This window comes from Carlito syrichta, unplaced genomic scaffold (genome assembly GCF_000164805.1).
Source record: "Carlito syrichta isolate Samal-C Ts95f unplaced genomic scaffold, Tarsius_syrichta-2.0.1 Scaffold308119, whole genome shotgun sequence".
Classification (NCBI taxonomy): Eukaryota; Metazoa; Chordata; class Mammalia; order Primates; family Tarsiidae; genus Carlito; species Carlito syrichta.
This window is the reverse complement of record NW_007252215.1, coordinates 855,233-871,554: the sequence shown is the minus strand read 5'-3', so window position 1 is coordinate 871,554 and position 16,322 is coordinate 855,233. Positions and strand designations below refer to the sequence as shown.

Sequence of the window (16,322 nt, the reverse complement as noted above, 5' to 3'; positions counted from 1 at the left end):
CACATAGTGCAGCCTGGCCAACAGATACAACGTGGTCTCAGAGCTACTTTTTGGTATAAATCCCTAACATAAGGGTCTTTTTCTCATTATGAACGTTTACTTTTCATTAATTTCCACCAATTTTCTGACTGATGCTTCTTCCTCCAACCACTTCACAGCTTTTCCACGCAACAATAAAGAAAGGAGTCTCTAAAATACTTTCCCAATCCCAAGTGGTCTCCCGCAAAGCATGGCACTTTACCCTCATCTGGAAATATAAAGGAGATGACATTTCACGAAGAGTACAGCAAGAAATGTTTTTTACCACATTTGACTGACACTTTGTACCACAGATACAAAAACTACACATAATTGCCAATCATCTTAGAAACTGAGCAATAAAAATGTGGAAAGTAGCATGTTCAGTAAGCCACGAGTAAGGGAAAATTTTCCACTTATATGACATTATATTTAGCCACAAGACAGCAGACAGCTGTAGTCTATTCAAATATAGGCACATGAAAAAACACTAAATTGCATCTCAATAAAAGTAAACTGCCAATTCAGGAGTTTGTTATAACTTACATTGCAACTATGGTTTTATATTGGGAATGAACCACAGAAGTCAAGCTGTAAATAAGGTTTCAAGTTTCACATCCAAGCCTGAACATGAATAGGCTCTTATTGGCTTATGACTCGTTATACTAATAACTCCTATTGAATTGACTTTACAAGTTATACAAGGGGCTGCTCTCAGGCCTGGTTTTGTGATACTACAGAGTATCTCTAGTATTTTAAGGGCTGTCCCCAAATTAATTTAAATTCATTTATTTTTAACAATCACACACATACACCCACCTCCTAGTATTAGAGAAAAGATAAATAAATAAAATCATGAAATCGTATCAAACTTCAGAAAGGCTGAGAATCACTGAGTTTGACTCTGGACAGAATGAATATATTTAGACAAAGAAAGCAATAGACTCAGAATACTCAGAAAATATGTAGGAGAAACAGCCCCTACAAAAGGAAAAGTAAAACAAGAGTGATGAAGAAGGAACAAAGGCGATGCAGGAAACAAGACCTCAAAGAGAATAAAGATGAAACACATTCTCACATAACCAACGTAGATATGCTAACCTCCTCCTTCTAGTAAGACCCTGGTTAACACCTAAGGTTTTTCTTAGGCGAACTCCAGTCATAGTTTAAATCACATGATGGGGAATGAAGGGGCCGGAGAAAGGCAAAGGAAAGCCCTTTCTTCCCTGTGTATCATTAAGTCTCCAGACGTGTAAGTAGCACAGAGAGAAAAGGGAACTCGGGGAGAAAGAATGGGGTAGGGCAGGATTAGTACTACTGAGGCAGCAGAACCAGGGCATCATGGATATAATAAGGGTGCCAGTCAAGTGCATGACTCCCCTTTCTTGGGAATGATCTACAAGGAACTCTTGCTTTCTACAAACGAATCCATAATGCCCAAGGAAGCTCCTATTTCCCTGCTCTGGAGATGGTACAAGTTTAGGACCCCCAGTGGTATAGATACAGAGCAAGACTGGATTTGAGACTCAAAAGCAAACTGCCAGCAGTGAAGGAAGCATCCCACGCTCTTCCCACCCCATATTGGAAGGTGGAGCTTAGGATGGGGAAACCAAAAACTGGGATTTGGCCTAAGAGCTCACTTTGTCTGCATCTCTTTCAGGGGCAAAGCCCCAGAAGAACACACATGGGGTGCTACTCCCAGCAGGAGATACCCGTCAAAGCACACAATGACAGAAGATGGAGATGACAGTGTTGCTGTATCATACAATGGATGAAAGGAGACCCTCACCCTGAGCTTAAGAAGTCTCTACTTAGGTCCTCCTTCCTTTGTTCTCATCATACCTGCCCACTGAAGATGTAATCCAGGATCTCTCTCATAACCATTACCGATATCCCTTCAAGTTCAATCTTATAAGTTGATCCATCATCTTTTGGAGGATTATAGTTTAACTTTGTCCTAAGAAAGGGAAAAAAATGTAAAATTTCTATGAAAGAACAGAAATAGCTATAAATATTTATGCACTAAAAACTCTATAAAAGTATATGGTATTTATTAGTGTATGAACCCCCACCTAGAAAATTTAGTTTGTTATATATTTTTACAGCTTTCAACTATAAAACACTGGTCCCAGGATTCAAAATGCTACATCTTAAAAAACAAAACAGACGACCAAAGCACTAAGATCCATGTGAGCATGAATCTCTATTTCACCTTGGAAATCCCTCCAGGCTTATTTTTTAAGGTATTTAATTATCTAATTAACCTACAATAACATCCCAAACCTGCCATCCGAAACAACAGCTAAGACCTTGACAATGACCTGCTTCTTCTCCTCCCCACCAATCCATCCTTCTTGCTTCCATACCTTAAAGAACTGGTATCCTAAATTCCACATTCAATTTTTTCCCCTGCTTTCTTTTTCATTATTACATGCATGAAAGATACATATATTTTAAATTTTAAGTTGTTTTGAATTTTACAAAAGTGTGCACATCACACTGGCCTGCTGTGCAATGTCCCACTCTCCTGCTGATGGGCCTCCAAGGTTGTTTCCGGGTCTAGATATTGTGAACAGTACTGCTATGACTATTACTGTATACATCTCCTTTTGCATTGTGTAAAAGAATTTCCCTTGCATACTTACTTCTGGGAGTAGAATTATGCTAAATTATTCTCCAAAGTAGGTGGAGCAGTTTACAGCCCCATCTGCTATGCGTGTGCAAGGACATCTGTGGATTCACAGACTTTACAACATTTGAATCCGTCCCACTTCTCAAGTTTTGCCGAGTGAGTGAAACAGGGCATGTCCTGGGGCTGTTCTCTGGGTATCCCTTACTACCCAGGTGCTAACTATCTCTTCATATGTTTGTGGTCACATGTTTCCTCTTCTGCTAAACATCTGCTCAGTCTATGCCTTTTGTTCATTTTTTAAAATTAATTGTCCTCATATTGAGGTGCAGGAGTTATCTATATATTCTTGTTATGAATCCTTTGGCAGACATAAACTGTTTTTTAAAAGACTTTTTTAAAAGTGATGAACAATTTGAAGAACAATTTTTCCTAGTCAATGCCTTTTGTGTTTTGTTTAAGAATTTGTACCTTACCAAGATCTAAAACATATACCTGATATTTTTTGCCAGAAAATTTAAGTTTAAAAAACATATTTAAGTCAAATTTTAAAATAACTTTGAAACATGGTGCTGGCATAAATTACAACTCTGTTAAATCTCAGTTGTAGCATCATGTTAACTGCTACCTAATAACCATGATTTTCAAGAAAAGAAAAGCACACCTTCAAACGCTGGTATCCAAGTACTGATAGATACCAGGAGGAAGTCTTAGAAACAAACATTTAAACTCATCCTTGGCATTCAGATTTCTATAATAAAGTTAATAAAGAGTCAGACTTTTGGTAGATTGAATACAAAAAGAACAGAAAATGATATTAACAAACTGCATATGCTAGAAAAGACAAGAGTAACTGACTTGGAATATCTGAGGAAGCTTAATCCTCATTTGGCAGTGAGCAAAGCCCAGTCACAGCCTAAATAGCTGAAGACCTCCCCAATGCTCAGGAACTGGTACTGCGGGGTAGCTATGGAAGGAGGGGTATAAGATAAGCTAAAAATAGAACTGTTGACAAAGTCTTGAGAAACAGCAAAATTTCCAGACTCTTCCTCCATGTGTATATACAACTCCCACGTACAGTTTAATAAGACTGTCCCTAGCTCCCGAGGATGAGAAGTGACTTATATTCTGAAGCACATAAACGAAGGGTGTCTGAATAGAGGGGTAACAAGCACGCTGGAGAGCAGGTATATTGTATCAAAAACTGAGAGAGTTAAGAGGATGTTGACATAGTGAATGCCGGACTATCAGAATTTCCCTCCCAACTTTGCTCCAAAAATGCTGAAAGCCAGACTTACATCCTCTAAGCAAGAAAGTGGAAGACTCTTCTGGAGGATATGATCAACTCAAAGGTATGGGCCCAATGGCATAGACATCAATTTGCCCCAAGAAAACGTTCCAGTTTGATCATGCAGCAGTGAAACCCTGAGCTTCCAGGACATTTTGAAGCAGCACTTCCTGAAACTTCCTCAAGCCACATCACACATAGAAAATGTATTACTCTTGGGGAGACAGACTGACACCATCAATATCTTCACACACTTGCAACATAGGTTTTTAGCACACAGGATAAGAACCTGTTTTAGAACTCTTAAAGCTGAGCAAACAACCAGGAGTTCAGGACCTGGGCAACACAGTAAGACCTCATCTCCACAAAAATATTTTAAAAATTAGCTGGGTGCCATGGCATGCACCTGCAGTTTCAGCTGTAGTAACAGAAGGCTGAGGTGGAAGAATCATCTGAGCCTGGGAGATAGAGATTGTGGTGAGCCATGACTGTGTTACAGCACTACAGCCCAGGCAACAGAGACTCCAACTCAAAAATAAAATAAAATAAAAATAGGCCAGGTGTGGTGGCTTATGCCTGTTAATCCCGACACTTTGAGAGGTGAAGGCAAGAGGACTGAGCCCAGGGGTTCAAGATCAGTCTAGACAATTTGACTAGACCTTGTCTCTACAATAAATCAAAAAATTAGCTGGATGTGATAGCATACACCTGTATGTAGTCCCAGCTACTTGGAAGCCTGAGGCAGAAGAATTGCCTGAGCCCAGCAGGTCGAGGCTGTGGTGGCCGTGAGCATGCCACTGTACTCCAGCCTGGGCAACAGAGTGAGACTCCAACTCAAAAAAATAAATAAATAGATAAGTAAAATAAAAAATAAATTGAGCAAACAGGGCTCATCAGACATCTAACAAAGACAAAAGGCAGAAACCAAAACCAACAGGGGGAGGAAAAAGGCAACTTAGAGGAAGTAAAGATTATGCTAAAATGAAAAGTTCAAGGAAAAATACTCATTAATATTCTCAGAAGAAAGCCAGGCTCGGTGACTCAGCCTGTAATCCCGCGCCTTTGGGAGGCTGAGGTGAGTGGATTGCCTGAGCCCGTGGGCTTGAGACCCGCCTGGGCAGGTGAGACCTCATCTCTACAATAAATAAAAAAAAATTAGCCGGGCATGGTAGCATGTGCCTGTAGTTCCAGCCACTCGGAAGGCTAAGGCAGAAGGATCGCCAGAGCCCAGGAGGTCGAGGCTGCGGTGGCCAGGAGTGGCCACTGCACTCCAGTCTGGGCGACAGAGTGAGACTCCAACTCAAAAAAAAAAAATAACAAAATTTTAATAATTGGAAAAAAATTTAAATGTAAGGTCAAAATAAAAAGTTGAGGAAACCTCTCAGAGAAGGGAACAAAAGGACAAAGGCAGAAAATAGGAGAGATAAGTTAAGAAAACCAGGTGATTAGTCCAGGAGGTTGGACATCTGAAAAGTAGGAATGTCCACCCAGCAGAAAAGAGAAGACTACCAAGGAGGTACTTATAACAATGGATGAAAACAGATCCATCTCAAGGCATCTCATAATCCTTCAGGGTACTGAAATTGAAACATTCTTACAGACTTTCAGAAAGAAAAATAGGATACACAGAAAGGATCAAGAATCATGCTCTTAAATGAAAATTAAATAACAAAGGGGAAATGACTTCAAAATTCTGAAGAAAAATGATTTCCAACCGAGATTTTTATAACTTGCCAAACTATCAATCAAAATGGCAGATCAGCCATCAAAAAGAATGAAATAATGTCTTTTGCAGCAACTTGGGATGGAGCTGGTGAACATCTTTCTAAGTCAACTAACTCAGGAACAGAAAACCAAACACCACATGTTCTCACTTATAAGTGGGAACTAAACTAAGGATCTGCAAGGCACAGAGAATGATATAATGGATGCTGGACACTCAGCAGGAAGAGGTGGGAAGGGTTGGAGGGTACACTTAGATACCAGACTTCTTTGCCACTCTACAATGCAAACCATGTAACCAAAAATTATGTGTACCCTCTAAAGCTATTGAAATAAAGAAAGCAAATTAAAAAAAAAAAAAAAAAAAAACAGAAGAGAATGAAGACACTTTTCAGCTTTACAAAGTCACAAACAAATTATGCCCCACACAACCTTTCTCGGAACGCTGTTGGAACATGTGCCCCAACAAAACAAAGGAGTAAATCAAGAAAGTGGAAGATTCTAGATACTACAAAGTCATGATCAAAAACAGGAAGTGAAGAGAATGCAGGTAATGGTGAAGGATGGTGCCAGGATAACTGCTAGGTCCCAGTCCAAGGAAGCCAGTCCAGTTTTGACTCCAGGAGGAGGCCCTGGAGAACTTCAAGATGGAATATGCAGTGTAGGTGAAGGTATGAAGAGGCCATTTAGACAACTGGTTTCTCCTGGTATTTCATATTTCCTGTTCCTGCCTCTACAGTTTTTATTGAACTGATGGTTTTACTTAGAGGAACTTCATTTCCACTTGCTATAATCTAGGTTTATATTGAGCCTGACACTTTCATTAAAAGTGAAGACAAGCTGGGCATGGTGGCTCACACCTGTAATCCCAGCACTTTGGGAGGCGGAGGTGAGAGGATTGCCTGAGCCCAGGGGTTCAAGACCAGCCTGGGCAACTTGGTGAGACCTCATCTCTACAATAAATCAAAAAAATTAGCCAGGTGTGGTGGCACGTGCCTGTAGTTCCAGCTACTTGAAAGGCTGAGGCAGAAGGATCGCCTGAGTCCAGCAGGGTGAGGCTGCAGTAGCCATAAGTGTGTCACTGCACTCCAGCTTGGGCAATAGATTGAAACTTCGACTCAAAAAAAAAGTGAAGACAAAAATTTCAGTCAATCTTCATCAAGGTTTCCCAGGCACCTCAGAGGACAGATTTCCAGTAAGTTCCCCCAGTGTGGCTTTTCTGCCAGTCAGTGATCCTTGAGTGTAACCTGTCTAGCATGTCAGGTCTGAAAGTGGTAGTTGCTCCATAGATCTGCTATTCCTATGCTTTTTAGAGTTTTCTTTACTTCTTACTAGTCAACCCCTCATTACTCCAATTTCCTGTTGCAGTTAATAAGTCTTAATACTTATCTTTTCTTGTTCAAATTATTGTGTGGTTTCTCTTCTGACTAGACCCATACTGTTACAGGCACTGACATAGTTAAAGGCAGTTTCTCCAAAACATGCTTAGAAGGGCTTCAAGCTAGCATGTGAGTTCTTCTTATTTTAAAGTCACCCATGTCACCTGAGAGCCAGCTGTACCTGTGTGTATGCAGTGCATGGTGGGAGAGCAAGGAGAAGTGGGCTAATAGGTGAAAGGTTCCCAGGAGACCTTTACTGTTCCTTTCACTTTTGATTTTGACCCACATGACTAGATTGGTTTTAATTTTATTTTTTAGATGACCCTACCATCACATGTTTTCACAATGGAAGAGGACCCCTTTTAAAGAGTGCAATTTTCTCTCAGCAGGCAGTGGAGGATAGATAATGGCTAAGAGGACAGAGGACAGAAAAAGACCACTTTAAACATAAGCATGACCACTCCAGACTTCTATACACTGTGATCCTTCCCAGAACCCAGGAGGAAATGAATCGTGTACACTCCAAGTACCCAAACATCTGAAGGTTAAATAGCAACTTTACTTACAGTTTAATTCACCTGCCCCCAACTTTCCCGTCATCTTGTCCTGCCTTTGACCTTCCCCAGGACTACCTGTGCACACTCCATTCCCACCCACCTCTGGAAGACCAGTTCTGATGCCACAAGGTTTTCTAGATCTCTCCATCCCGCCACAGGTTGCTCCTCTGCCTGCACCTCTTCGCAGGTAAAAATTAATTTCTTGCTATAAATTTCCCCAGCACTTCATCAATAACTTGCCTGTGATATAGCATAGGATTATCAAGTTCTGCCCTTTATTGTGGTACTTCTGTACTATCTCCTTTACTAAACCGTACGTCCCTTAAGGATAAAGGCCTCTTTGTCATTGTAATCCTATAAACTAGCTCAGCAGTTCACAAACTAAAGGTGATGCTCAACAATTATTTGTAAAACAAGTTTTTGGACTGATTGTGGTCTTTAAATATTTGAAGTGCTGTCACATGAAAGACCGATGACCTCAGTTACAATGAAGCTGAACTAGAATTAATAATAAGGAAGACCTTTCTAATAATTATATCTGACCACTGCTGAAAGGATTAAGATCCAGTGCATCTCAAACCTTAATGTTCATATATATCATGTGGGGATCTTGTTAAACCTAGATTTTTCTGATTCAGGCCAGTGGTGGGGCCTGAGCATCAGCATTTGTAACAAGCTCTCAGGTGATATGGATTCTGCTGGTCTGAGTCTCAAGGGGTTAAGTGGTGCATCTCAAATTACCTTTGATATGTTTTTGTACTTCCGATTAATTCCCCATTCATATTTTGTAGAATATAACAAAAATTAATTAGTAGAAAAATGAAATGTAAAAGACATAAGAAAGGCATGCCCTATTATTTTATCATTAGCTTCAACAGACATAATCACTGTCAAGCCACCACAAGAGTTTCCGAATTCTTACTCTGGATGTCTGTGCTTATCTTGCCAAAGAGAGGGGACAGACAGGTCACAGACCAGCACCTGTGGCCACACTGCATCATAGGAGCATCAGGCTGTGTGGTCATCTGTGCACCAAGAACATGGCGGAAGCTGAAAGGCAGCCTCTAGTCCCTTCCAGTCTTAGGCCATGCAGGCCCCCCAACCTCTCGTGACCCAGTCTTGCTCCACAGCCTCTGTCATTCACAGTCATACACCCAGCATTCCTTGGATTGTCATCGTTCCTTCCTAATTTAGTAACCCCAGAAGCTTGTCGTATTTTCCCTCTCACTGTCTTTATATTCCCCCAACTCCCCCACTTAAATCTCTACATACCTTTAGTTTTTGTTACATTCTGTTTTACATTTCTTTCCTTCCATATACCTTAATTTTTCTAATACCTACCAAGACATTTTCTCCTGAGTTTTCCCTTTTTTGGCTAGAATTTTCTCATTTTGCACATCGTTTTTACCTCTGCCACATATCACAGAATTCAGTGAACTGTACTGAATGAGTAATGGAACATAACAACGAAGAGCCAAGCTCTGGGGTCAAGCACTGATCATCTGTTTCCAGAGTCAGCTCATCAAGCAACTGTTCTTTTCCATGTTCTCCATCCCGACCCTAGGAAGCTACAGGTCATACATAAATTTGGCAGTCTTAATATTCTTTATGTGATATCAATTTATAAACTCTCCTAGAAAATGCAGCAATCTTAAAATATGACTTTGAGAATTTCATAACACTCTTTGAAGAAAAAAAACTAGAAACAATTGAGAGTATTTTAAAAAATGGGCCTCAGGTGTTCAGCTACAGTCATGTCTATCACATTCTTCCCTGGTTTACTGTTTCTAGGGCAAGACATTTACCCTCTCTGTCCCTGTCGGCTGATTTGTAAAGAGAAGAGATTAAGTAAGAGATCTGAAACTTCTCCCATCCCTGACCATTTCTTGACTAAACTGCTGGAACTGGCTACATAGTTACTGCACAGATTCAGACTCAGCCCTGAGATCCACTGTCAGGTCCTGGAGGCTGAAGTTCAGCCAACTCCATCCATCATCTGGGATTTATAATCTACCTCTTGCAGATGATGCAGTCTAAGTTTCATTTTCTTCCAATCGCCTATCCTTTGGCCAAGGATTTTTAAACTTTGTGTTTGAACAAAGTTGAACAGAAAGTGAAACAAAAACCGATTTTACTTTTTCTTGGCCACACTAAAACAACGTCTTATAAGAAAAAAGGTTGTTGGCTATTAGCTAATAAAGAAGTTGGTTATCATTCAGAGTTTTATATCCATGAAAGGAGACCTACAACTTTTAAGTAACTATAATAGAGCCAGAGTAACCTACAGGGTATATAGTCTTCTTACTGGCTTCCAAACTAGTTTCCAAAGAAGTTCAATGTGTCCAAATGCCACAACAATCCAGATAATCAGACCTGGTCTTCTTCCAAGAATCATTTTAGACATTACTGAATAGGGTTTGACGTAACATGACAGAGAAAAGTCTAAGTGACTTTTCTTCCCTTCTGATGTAAAAGCTTGTCTCCAATAAAAGCAAATAAACATACTCAAAATGCAAAAGAATGTGCTTAAGAAGTCAAGATCTACAAAAATGCTGGGGTGGGTGATTCATGGCATTACTCATGTGGTTTCAAACGAATCACATCACCCAGGAGCAGACTCTGAGACATGTGAAGAGGGGCCGTGCTGGCTGCTTCTTTTGCCCTCCTGTGCCAAATACTTTACATTCCCGTGGGGAGTTTGTTGTACAGATGCCCCATCCCTTGTTCCTTTTTTGTCTTCATGAGCTCCTGAAAGCGCATCCAAAATGGATCTGTGGGGAAGAGGATTTTTAGGACAGTGAAACTACTCTTGTGATGGTTACTGTAATGGTGGATATATGTCATGATACATTTGTCCACGCACATAAACATGCAACCACCAAGAGGGACCCCTAGCGTAAACTATGGTCTCCAAATGACAATGATGTGCCAATGTAGGCTCATTAATTGTAGAAACAGTTCACTCTGTGTGGGACATTGACAATGGGAGGAGTCATCATGTGTGAGGATGAGGGGCTAGGAAACGGATCTGTTCCTTCTCTCTTTGGGTGTGAACCTAAAGTTGCTCTAAAAACTAAAGTTGTGTGTGTGTGTGTGTGTGTGTGTGTGTGTGTGTGTTAGGGCTCTTTTAAGTCCCCATTCAACATAACGAATAGCTATCTGCAGTGAATGTTTCCATTAACAGAAGGCCTTTTCTCACTTAGCCTTTTCTGGGTGGGAAAACAGGAACCTATCCATCTCACAGCTCCTGCCATCCAGGAATTCCCTCTACATGGAAGAAAAGTATTCATGCAGACATTGCTCAGGGCCCAGCCCTAAGCAGGGGCAGGATGTGGGCTGGGGTTGGGAGCCACAGGTCAGCTGTCTTAGCATAGTGCATGGCCTGCACAGGCCAACAGGCAAGCCAAGTCAGGGAAGCACGAGGGAAGGAAACATGAGAAGGCACAGGTGTGGTGCTGGGGACCTGCCCAAGAACTGCAGTCAGCCTCACAATGGTGCCCTCAGAGCAGAGATGACAAGGCAGGGGAGGGAAAGGAAAAACAGAAACGGCCCAGGTGCCTGCTGCCTCTCACTACAAGAAGGGCTGGATGGGATTTCCCTGAATGTCCCTCTGCTCATTCCTCTCTGCTGCTCGTTTTCTTTCCCTAGGGAGATTATGGTTTTTATCCACTTACCAACAAAACTCTTTTCCTCACACAATTTGAATGGATTTTAGGAGCAGTTCCCCAACCTGGCTTCCCAGAATCTTCTAGGGAGTTTTTATTTACAAAAGCAGATTTCTGGGTCCCATCTCAGGCCAATTAAGTCAGGTCCAAGAGTGGAAGCTGTCGGGGGAGGGGGTGGGGCACACCTCATCAACAAGTGTACCTGTATAATAAACAATTGTATATCTAACCATGAATTGTACCCCACACCTTTAAAATTAAAAAAAAAAGTTCCCCAGCTTATCCAATATATACCCTGCCTGGGACCCTCCCCCCACTGCCAGCCATCCAGTTTAATTCTTCCCTAGACTCAGTCTCTGCCCCAGTAACTGTCCAGCAGCTGCCGAGGTGCCCACCCTGTCTCAAACCACAAGCCCCCAGTCCCCTCCTTGCTTTATTTTTCTTCACAGAATTTATCACCACCTAATAAATGTTTAAAGTCAAGATTCATGAAAACAGGGGCTTTGTTTTGCTTTCTGCTTTATCCCCACACCTAATACAATGTCAGGTACTGAGTAGGCACTTGATCTATATTTACTGACTTGATAAACAAGCACACTGCCAGGTTAGGGCACAAGGGGTTTTCATACCGCAGCCTCCATGACTGTTCTCATGTGGCCTGAAATCAAACGGCCACACTGTCGAGAGAGAGCGTTATTCACCAGCTGAATGGCTGCAAGCTCTTCTGCACCCCATGCTGCTGGGCTGTCCGCCCACGCCATTCCAGGGTGTGCCCCATGGTCAGCAGCTCAAGAACTCAATGCTCCCATGTCCGACTGTCTCAGGGCTGCCCCAAAGTCCACAGTGCAATGATCTGCCCTTGTGCTGAGGCCCAGAGGGGAAACGGGCTCCCCAGCTGCCCGGGGAAGGAGGTCTCTGTGTATGGATGAGCCTTGTCCCACTCGGCTGCCCTGCTCTGGACTCACCCTCACAGGTGCCCTGCTGGGAAAATGAGGAGTCATGTGGAATGGGAAAATCCTAAGATCAGGAAAGTTTTCAGTAAAACCAAGGGCTGACTCTCCAGGTGTCATCCACTGACCAACAACCTGGTAACAAAACTGAAGCAGACCCACGTTCACAACACGGGATGCAGAAACCATTCTAAGAGGCCACTGCCAGGGTTCTGTCCTTCTCTGACCGCCTCCCTGACTGGATTATGTAACAATGCGAATTCGCAGAAACACTTTCCATTTTCTTGGATATCACATCATCCACTTTGAGGATGAAATATAATGTAGCATTTTGTATTTGGCTTTGCTCTGAGTAACCAGAGCAAATTTTATCCCTGTCTGGAAGAAAGAATAGCAACTGTGTATCTTTGAGAGCCATGTGATTTGAAAAAAGGAGAAATGTATCTTAAGGAAGATAATGCTTTCTGAAAAGAGAACACGGAAAGTGTGAATTACAACTTAAACAGGAGGACAACAAGGAAACTTCTGCAGTGCACACACGTTGGAGGACAGGGAGTGGGGAAGGCAGTGCCCATGGAGCGCCCCAGGGATGTGGACATGCCCAGCTGCGAGTAACAACTGTGCCAGGCATGAACACAGCTGTCTCTAGAGGGAGAGCCAAGAAGCATAACCAAACCAGTGAAAATGGCATTGGCGGACAGCCCCAACTGCACAGGCATGATATTAGGTACTAAACATGGATTTAGAAATCAGACCGCAGCTAGTTGGTAGTCCTCTCTCTTGGGGAGCTGACAAATTTTCACTTCTAACCATGGACTTAATGTCAACAAAGTGAAATACTACAAATCACTTCTAGAAATCTAGGTGTTTACCCACTCTTGTGAAGCTCCAGCACTATGATTCACAACATAAAGTACCCACTGTGTTCCATAAATTCCTTTATTCCCAGCCTGCTCAAAGCATATTCCTCCCCTGGTGGTTAAAACTAGTGAGTGAAAATTGATAAGGAATGGAATACTACATAATCTCAAAGCTTTGCCCTATGAATTACTTATTAATCACAAACAGAAAAATAGTGGTGTATCTTAATGGACACCTCTCGGATCACCTGATAAAACTGGACATTACCAATGCTGGGGAAAACTAACCTTGTGGGCCTGCTAATAGGAGGCACCAGGAGGACATGATACCACTACCGTTGGGTTCTTGCCAAAAACACACAAGTCCACTCTAACTGTAGGAAGCCAAACAAGTCCAGGTTGAAGACATTCTATGAAATAATTGACCAGTACTCACCAAAAGAGCCATGACCATGAAAGACAAGGAAAGACTGAGGAGCCAACACAGATTGGAGGAGACCAAGGAGACACGACAAGGAAACAGCTGTAAGCACCATGGAACTAAGTGCCAAGGAGGAAAGATCGACTCATGGGAGTGAGTGGTCAGAGAAGACCTCACAGAGAGGGCATCTGAACTGGGTATTCCCTGAGAATTCATAGGCACATAAGGAGGAGAGAAAGGACACCAAGAAAGGGGACAGTGAAGGCGCTGAAGTACTGTGCATTCAAAGGTGTGAAAGTTGATTGCAAATGGGGTCATTCTTGCCGCACCCAATTAAATCATAGTTGAGAGGTCAAGGGGAAAAAGCACTCGGGCACACAGCACCTGCTTCACGAATTAAACTGTCCACAAGCCCAGTTGCTGAAACAGCCTGCTGTAACCCCAAGAGCAGTCTGACCCAACAGTGCTGAAGTAACCTGCCATGTCTCTAAGACTGGTTTAGCTATGCTGTAACTCTCCAAGTTAACAGCTCCTGAGAGCTCCAGTGCCATGAGCTTTCCTTCTAACAGCATGTAACATTTCTCTTTCTAAGAAAACTCCCAACCTTCTCTTTTCTTCTGAAGACCACCCAGTCTGGGTGCATGTCCCAAATTGCAATTCTTATTTCCCAAATAAAATGTCTTAAATGTAGAGATTCGCTCTGTATTGTATAAAACTTTGACAAAGGAATGAGAGAATGCATATAGTTTAACCAGGCCGAAGAGTGGAATGTAGACATGTTGTGTGTCGGGGGTGGGGGGGGCTAGGAGGGGAGATGGGGAAGGGGGGGGAGGAAAAGCCAGCTCCTGAAGGACTTCTCAATGCAAGACAGATTTCAAATTCACTTGGAGGGGAGTGGAGCCGCTCCTTAGGAACTGGCTTTTTTTTTTACCTGTTTAATTTTAAAACAATTTTAGATTTATAGAAAATGTAGAGTTCCTGTATACCCTTCCTCCAGCAATTATCAAAACTAAGAAATTACATTGGCACAGAGCTACTAACTAGGCTTTACTAGAATAGCACTGGTTTTTCCCCCTGAAGTCCTTTCTCTGTTCTGGGATCCAACCAAGAGCCCACATTGCCCTTAGTCGCGTCTCTAACCTGCAACAGTTATTCAGTCACTCCTTGTCTTTCATGACCCTAACACTTTGATGATCACTAATTATTTTGTACCACACCCCTCAGCTTGGGCTTGTTTCATTTCTTAGGATTCCATGGAGGTTATGCATTTCTGGCAGGAGCACTACAGAGATGATACCATACCCTTCTCCGTCTCACATTAGGGACAACATGATCTGATGTGTCTTATTACTTAGCGACGTTACCCTTGGTCACTTGGTTAAGGTGGTGTCTGTTGGGCTTCTCCACTGTTAAGTTATTCTTTTTCTCTCTTTTTATTTTATTTTATTTTTTGAGTTGAGGTCTTGCTCTGTCACCTAGGCTGGAGTGCAGTGGCAAGATCACGGCTCACCACAGCTTCAACCTCTGGGGGCTTAGGTGATCTTTCTGCCTCAGCCTCCTGAGTAGCTGAGACTTACAGGCATGTGCCACCACACCTGGGTAATTTTTTAATTTTTTTGTGTGTAAAGACACAATCACGCTATTTTGCCCAGACTGGTCTTGAACTCCTGTACTCAAGTGATCCTCCTACTTTGGTCTCCAACAGTGCTAGGATTACAGGCAGAAGCCACCATGTCTGGCCTCTTTTTATCTTTGTAATTAATAAATATGTCAAAGGAGATAATTTAAGACTATGCAAATATCTTTTTCTCCTCAAAATCTCACCCACTAATTTCAGTATCCATTGGTGGCTCTTCCTGCAACAATATTTACTGTGGTATTTCAGTGATGATGCTCCATTTTCTATTACTTCTACATCTACTAACTGAAATTCTTTTGTAAGAAAGAGCTGTTTCCTCTCCTGCATTTATTAGTTTATTTCTCCTTTCACTCATTTATCCATGCATAGACACATAGATGTTCATTTTATTCTATAGGTTATGGTCCAACATTATTATTGTTATTTTCTTGCTCAAATTGTTGCAATCACTTCAGGTTGGCTCCTGTATCCTTCCACAATGCATCTTCTTTTGAGCCCCTCCGTACTTTCAAGCACAAGAGGCTCCAGGCTGATGGTATATTCCTCCCGCCCCGGCACTGAATCAACCTGGTCTCTGGAGACATTAGAGTTTTAAACATTATCCAATTACACTCTAGAAACATCGCTCTGGCGGCAGCAGTGTGGAAGACTAATGGGGACCAGGCCCGGAGACAGACAGCCCAGTGAGACAGCCTGCCACAAGTCAGAACTGATACAAGCTGGCACTTGAGCAGGGCGGTGGCAATGGTGAAGAGAGATTCCAGAGACCTGAGAGGTAGAAATGAGGGGCCTGGGCATCAGCTAGATGCTGAGGAATGAGGGAAGAGGTGGCATCTCCGTGGACTCCCCAATTGCTCCTGGGGAGGCCAAAGTACATTACCCACACAGTCAACAAAGGGCAACGCTCTGTGGGCAGAGGGAGCCAGGCTGGCTGGGCTTAAGGTGGCCATGTAGTGGGCTGTGGGATCGACAGCCTTGGGGGTCAAGATATAGGAACAGACAGGGACAGACTGTAGGGGAAATGGGAAAAAGGTTACACAGAAGCCTGGAGGAACCGAGTGTCAAGAAAATGATCAACAGTGATAAACACAGCAGCCAGGTCAAGTAAGATAAACACATGTTTTCACTTGAGTTGGCAATTATATTTCACAATTTTGTAAAAAACCATTCTAATGGAGTGATGAGACACGAGTC

At 42.4% G+C, this 16,322-nt stretch overlaps 1 protein-coding gene across 1 annotated transcript in view; it reads right to left on the bottom strand.

Moving 5' to 3' along the window:
* The window catches only part of GAN (gigaxonin), a 55,870-nt gene that overhangs the window by 26,069 nt on the left and 13,479 nt on the right, over positions 1 to 16,322 (bottom strand). The window contains exon 2 of the mRNA XM_008064980.2: positions 1,861 to 1,975. Within this exon, the coding sequence (XP_008063171.1) occupies positions 1,861 to 1,975 (115 nt within the window). The remainder of the gene's footprint in view (positions 1 to 1,860; positions 1,976 to 16,322) is intronic.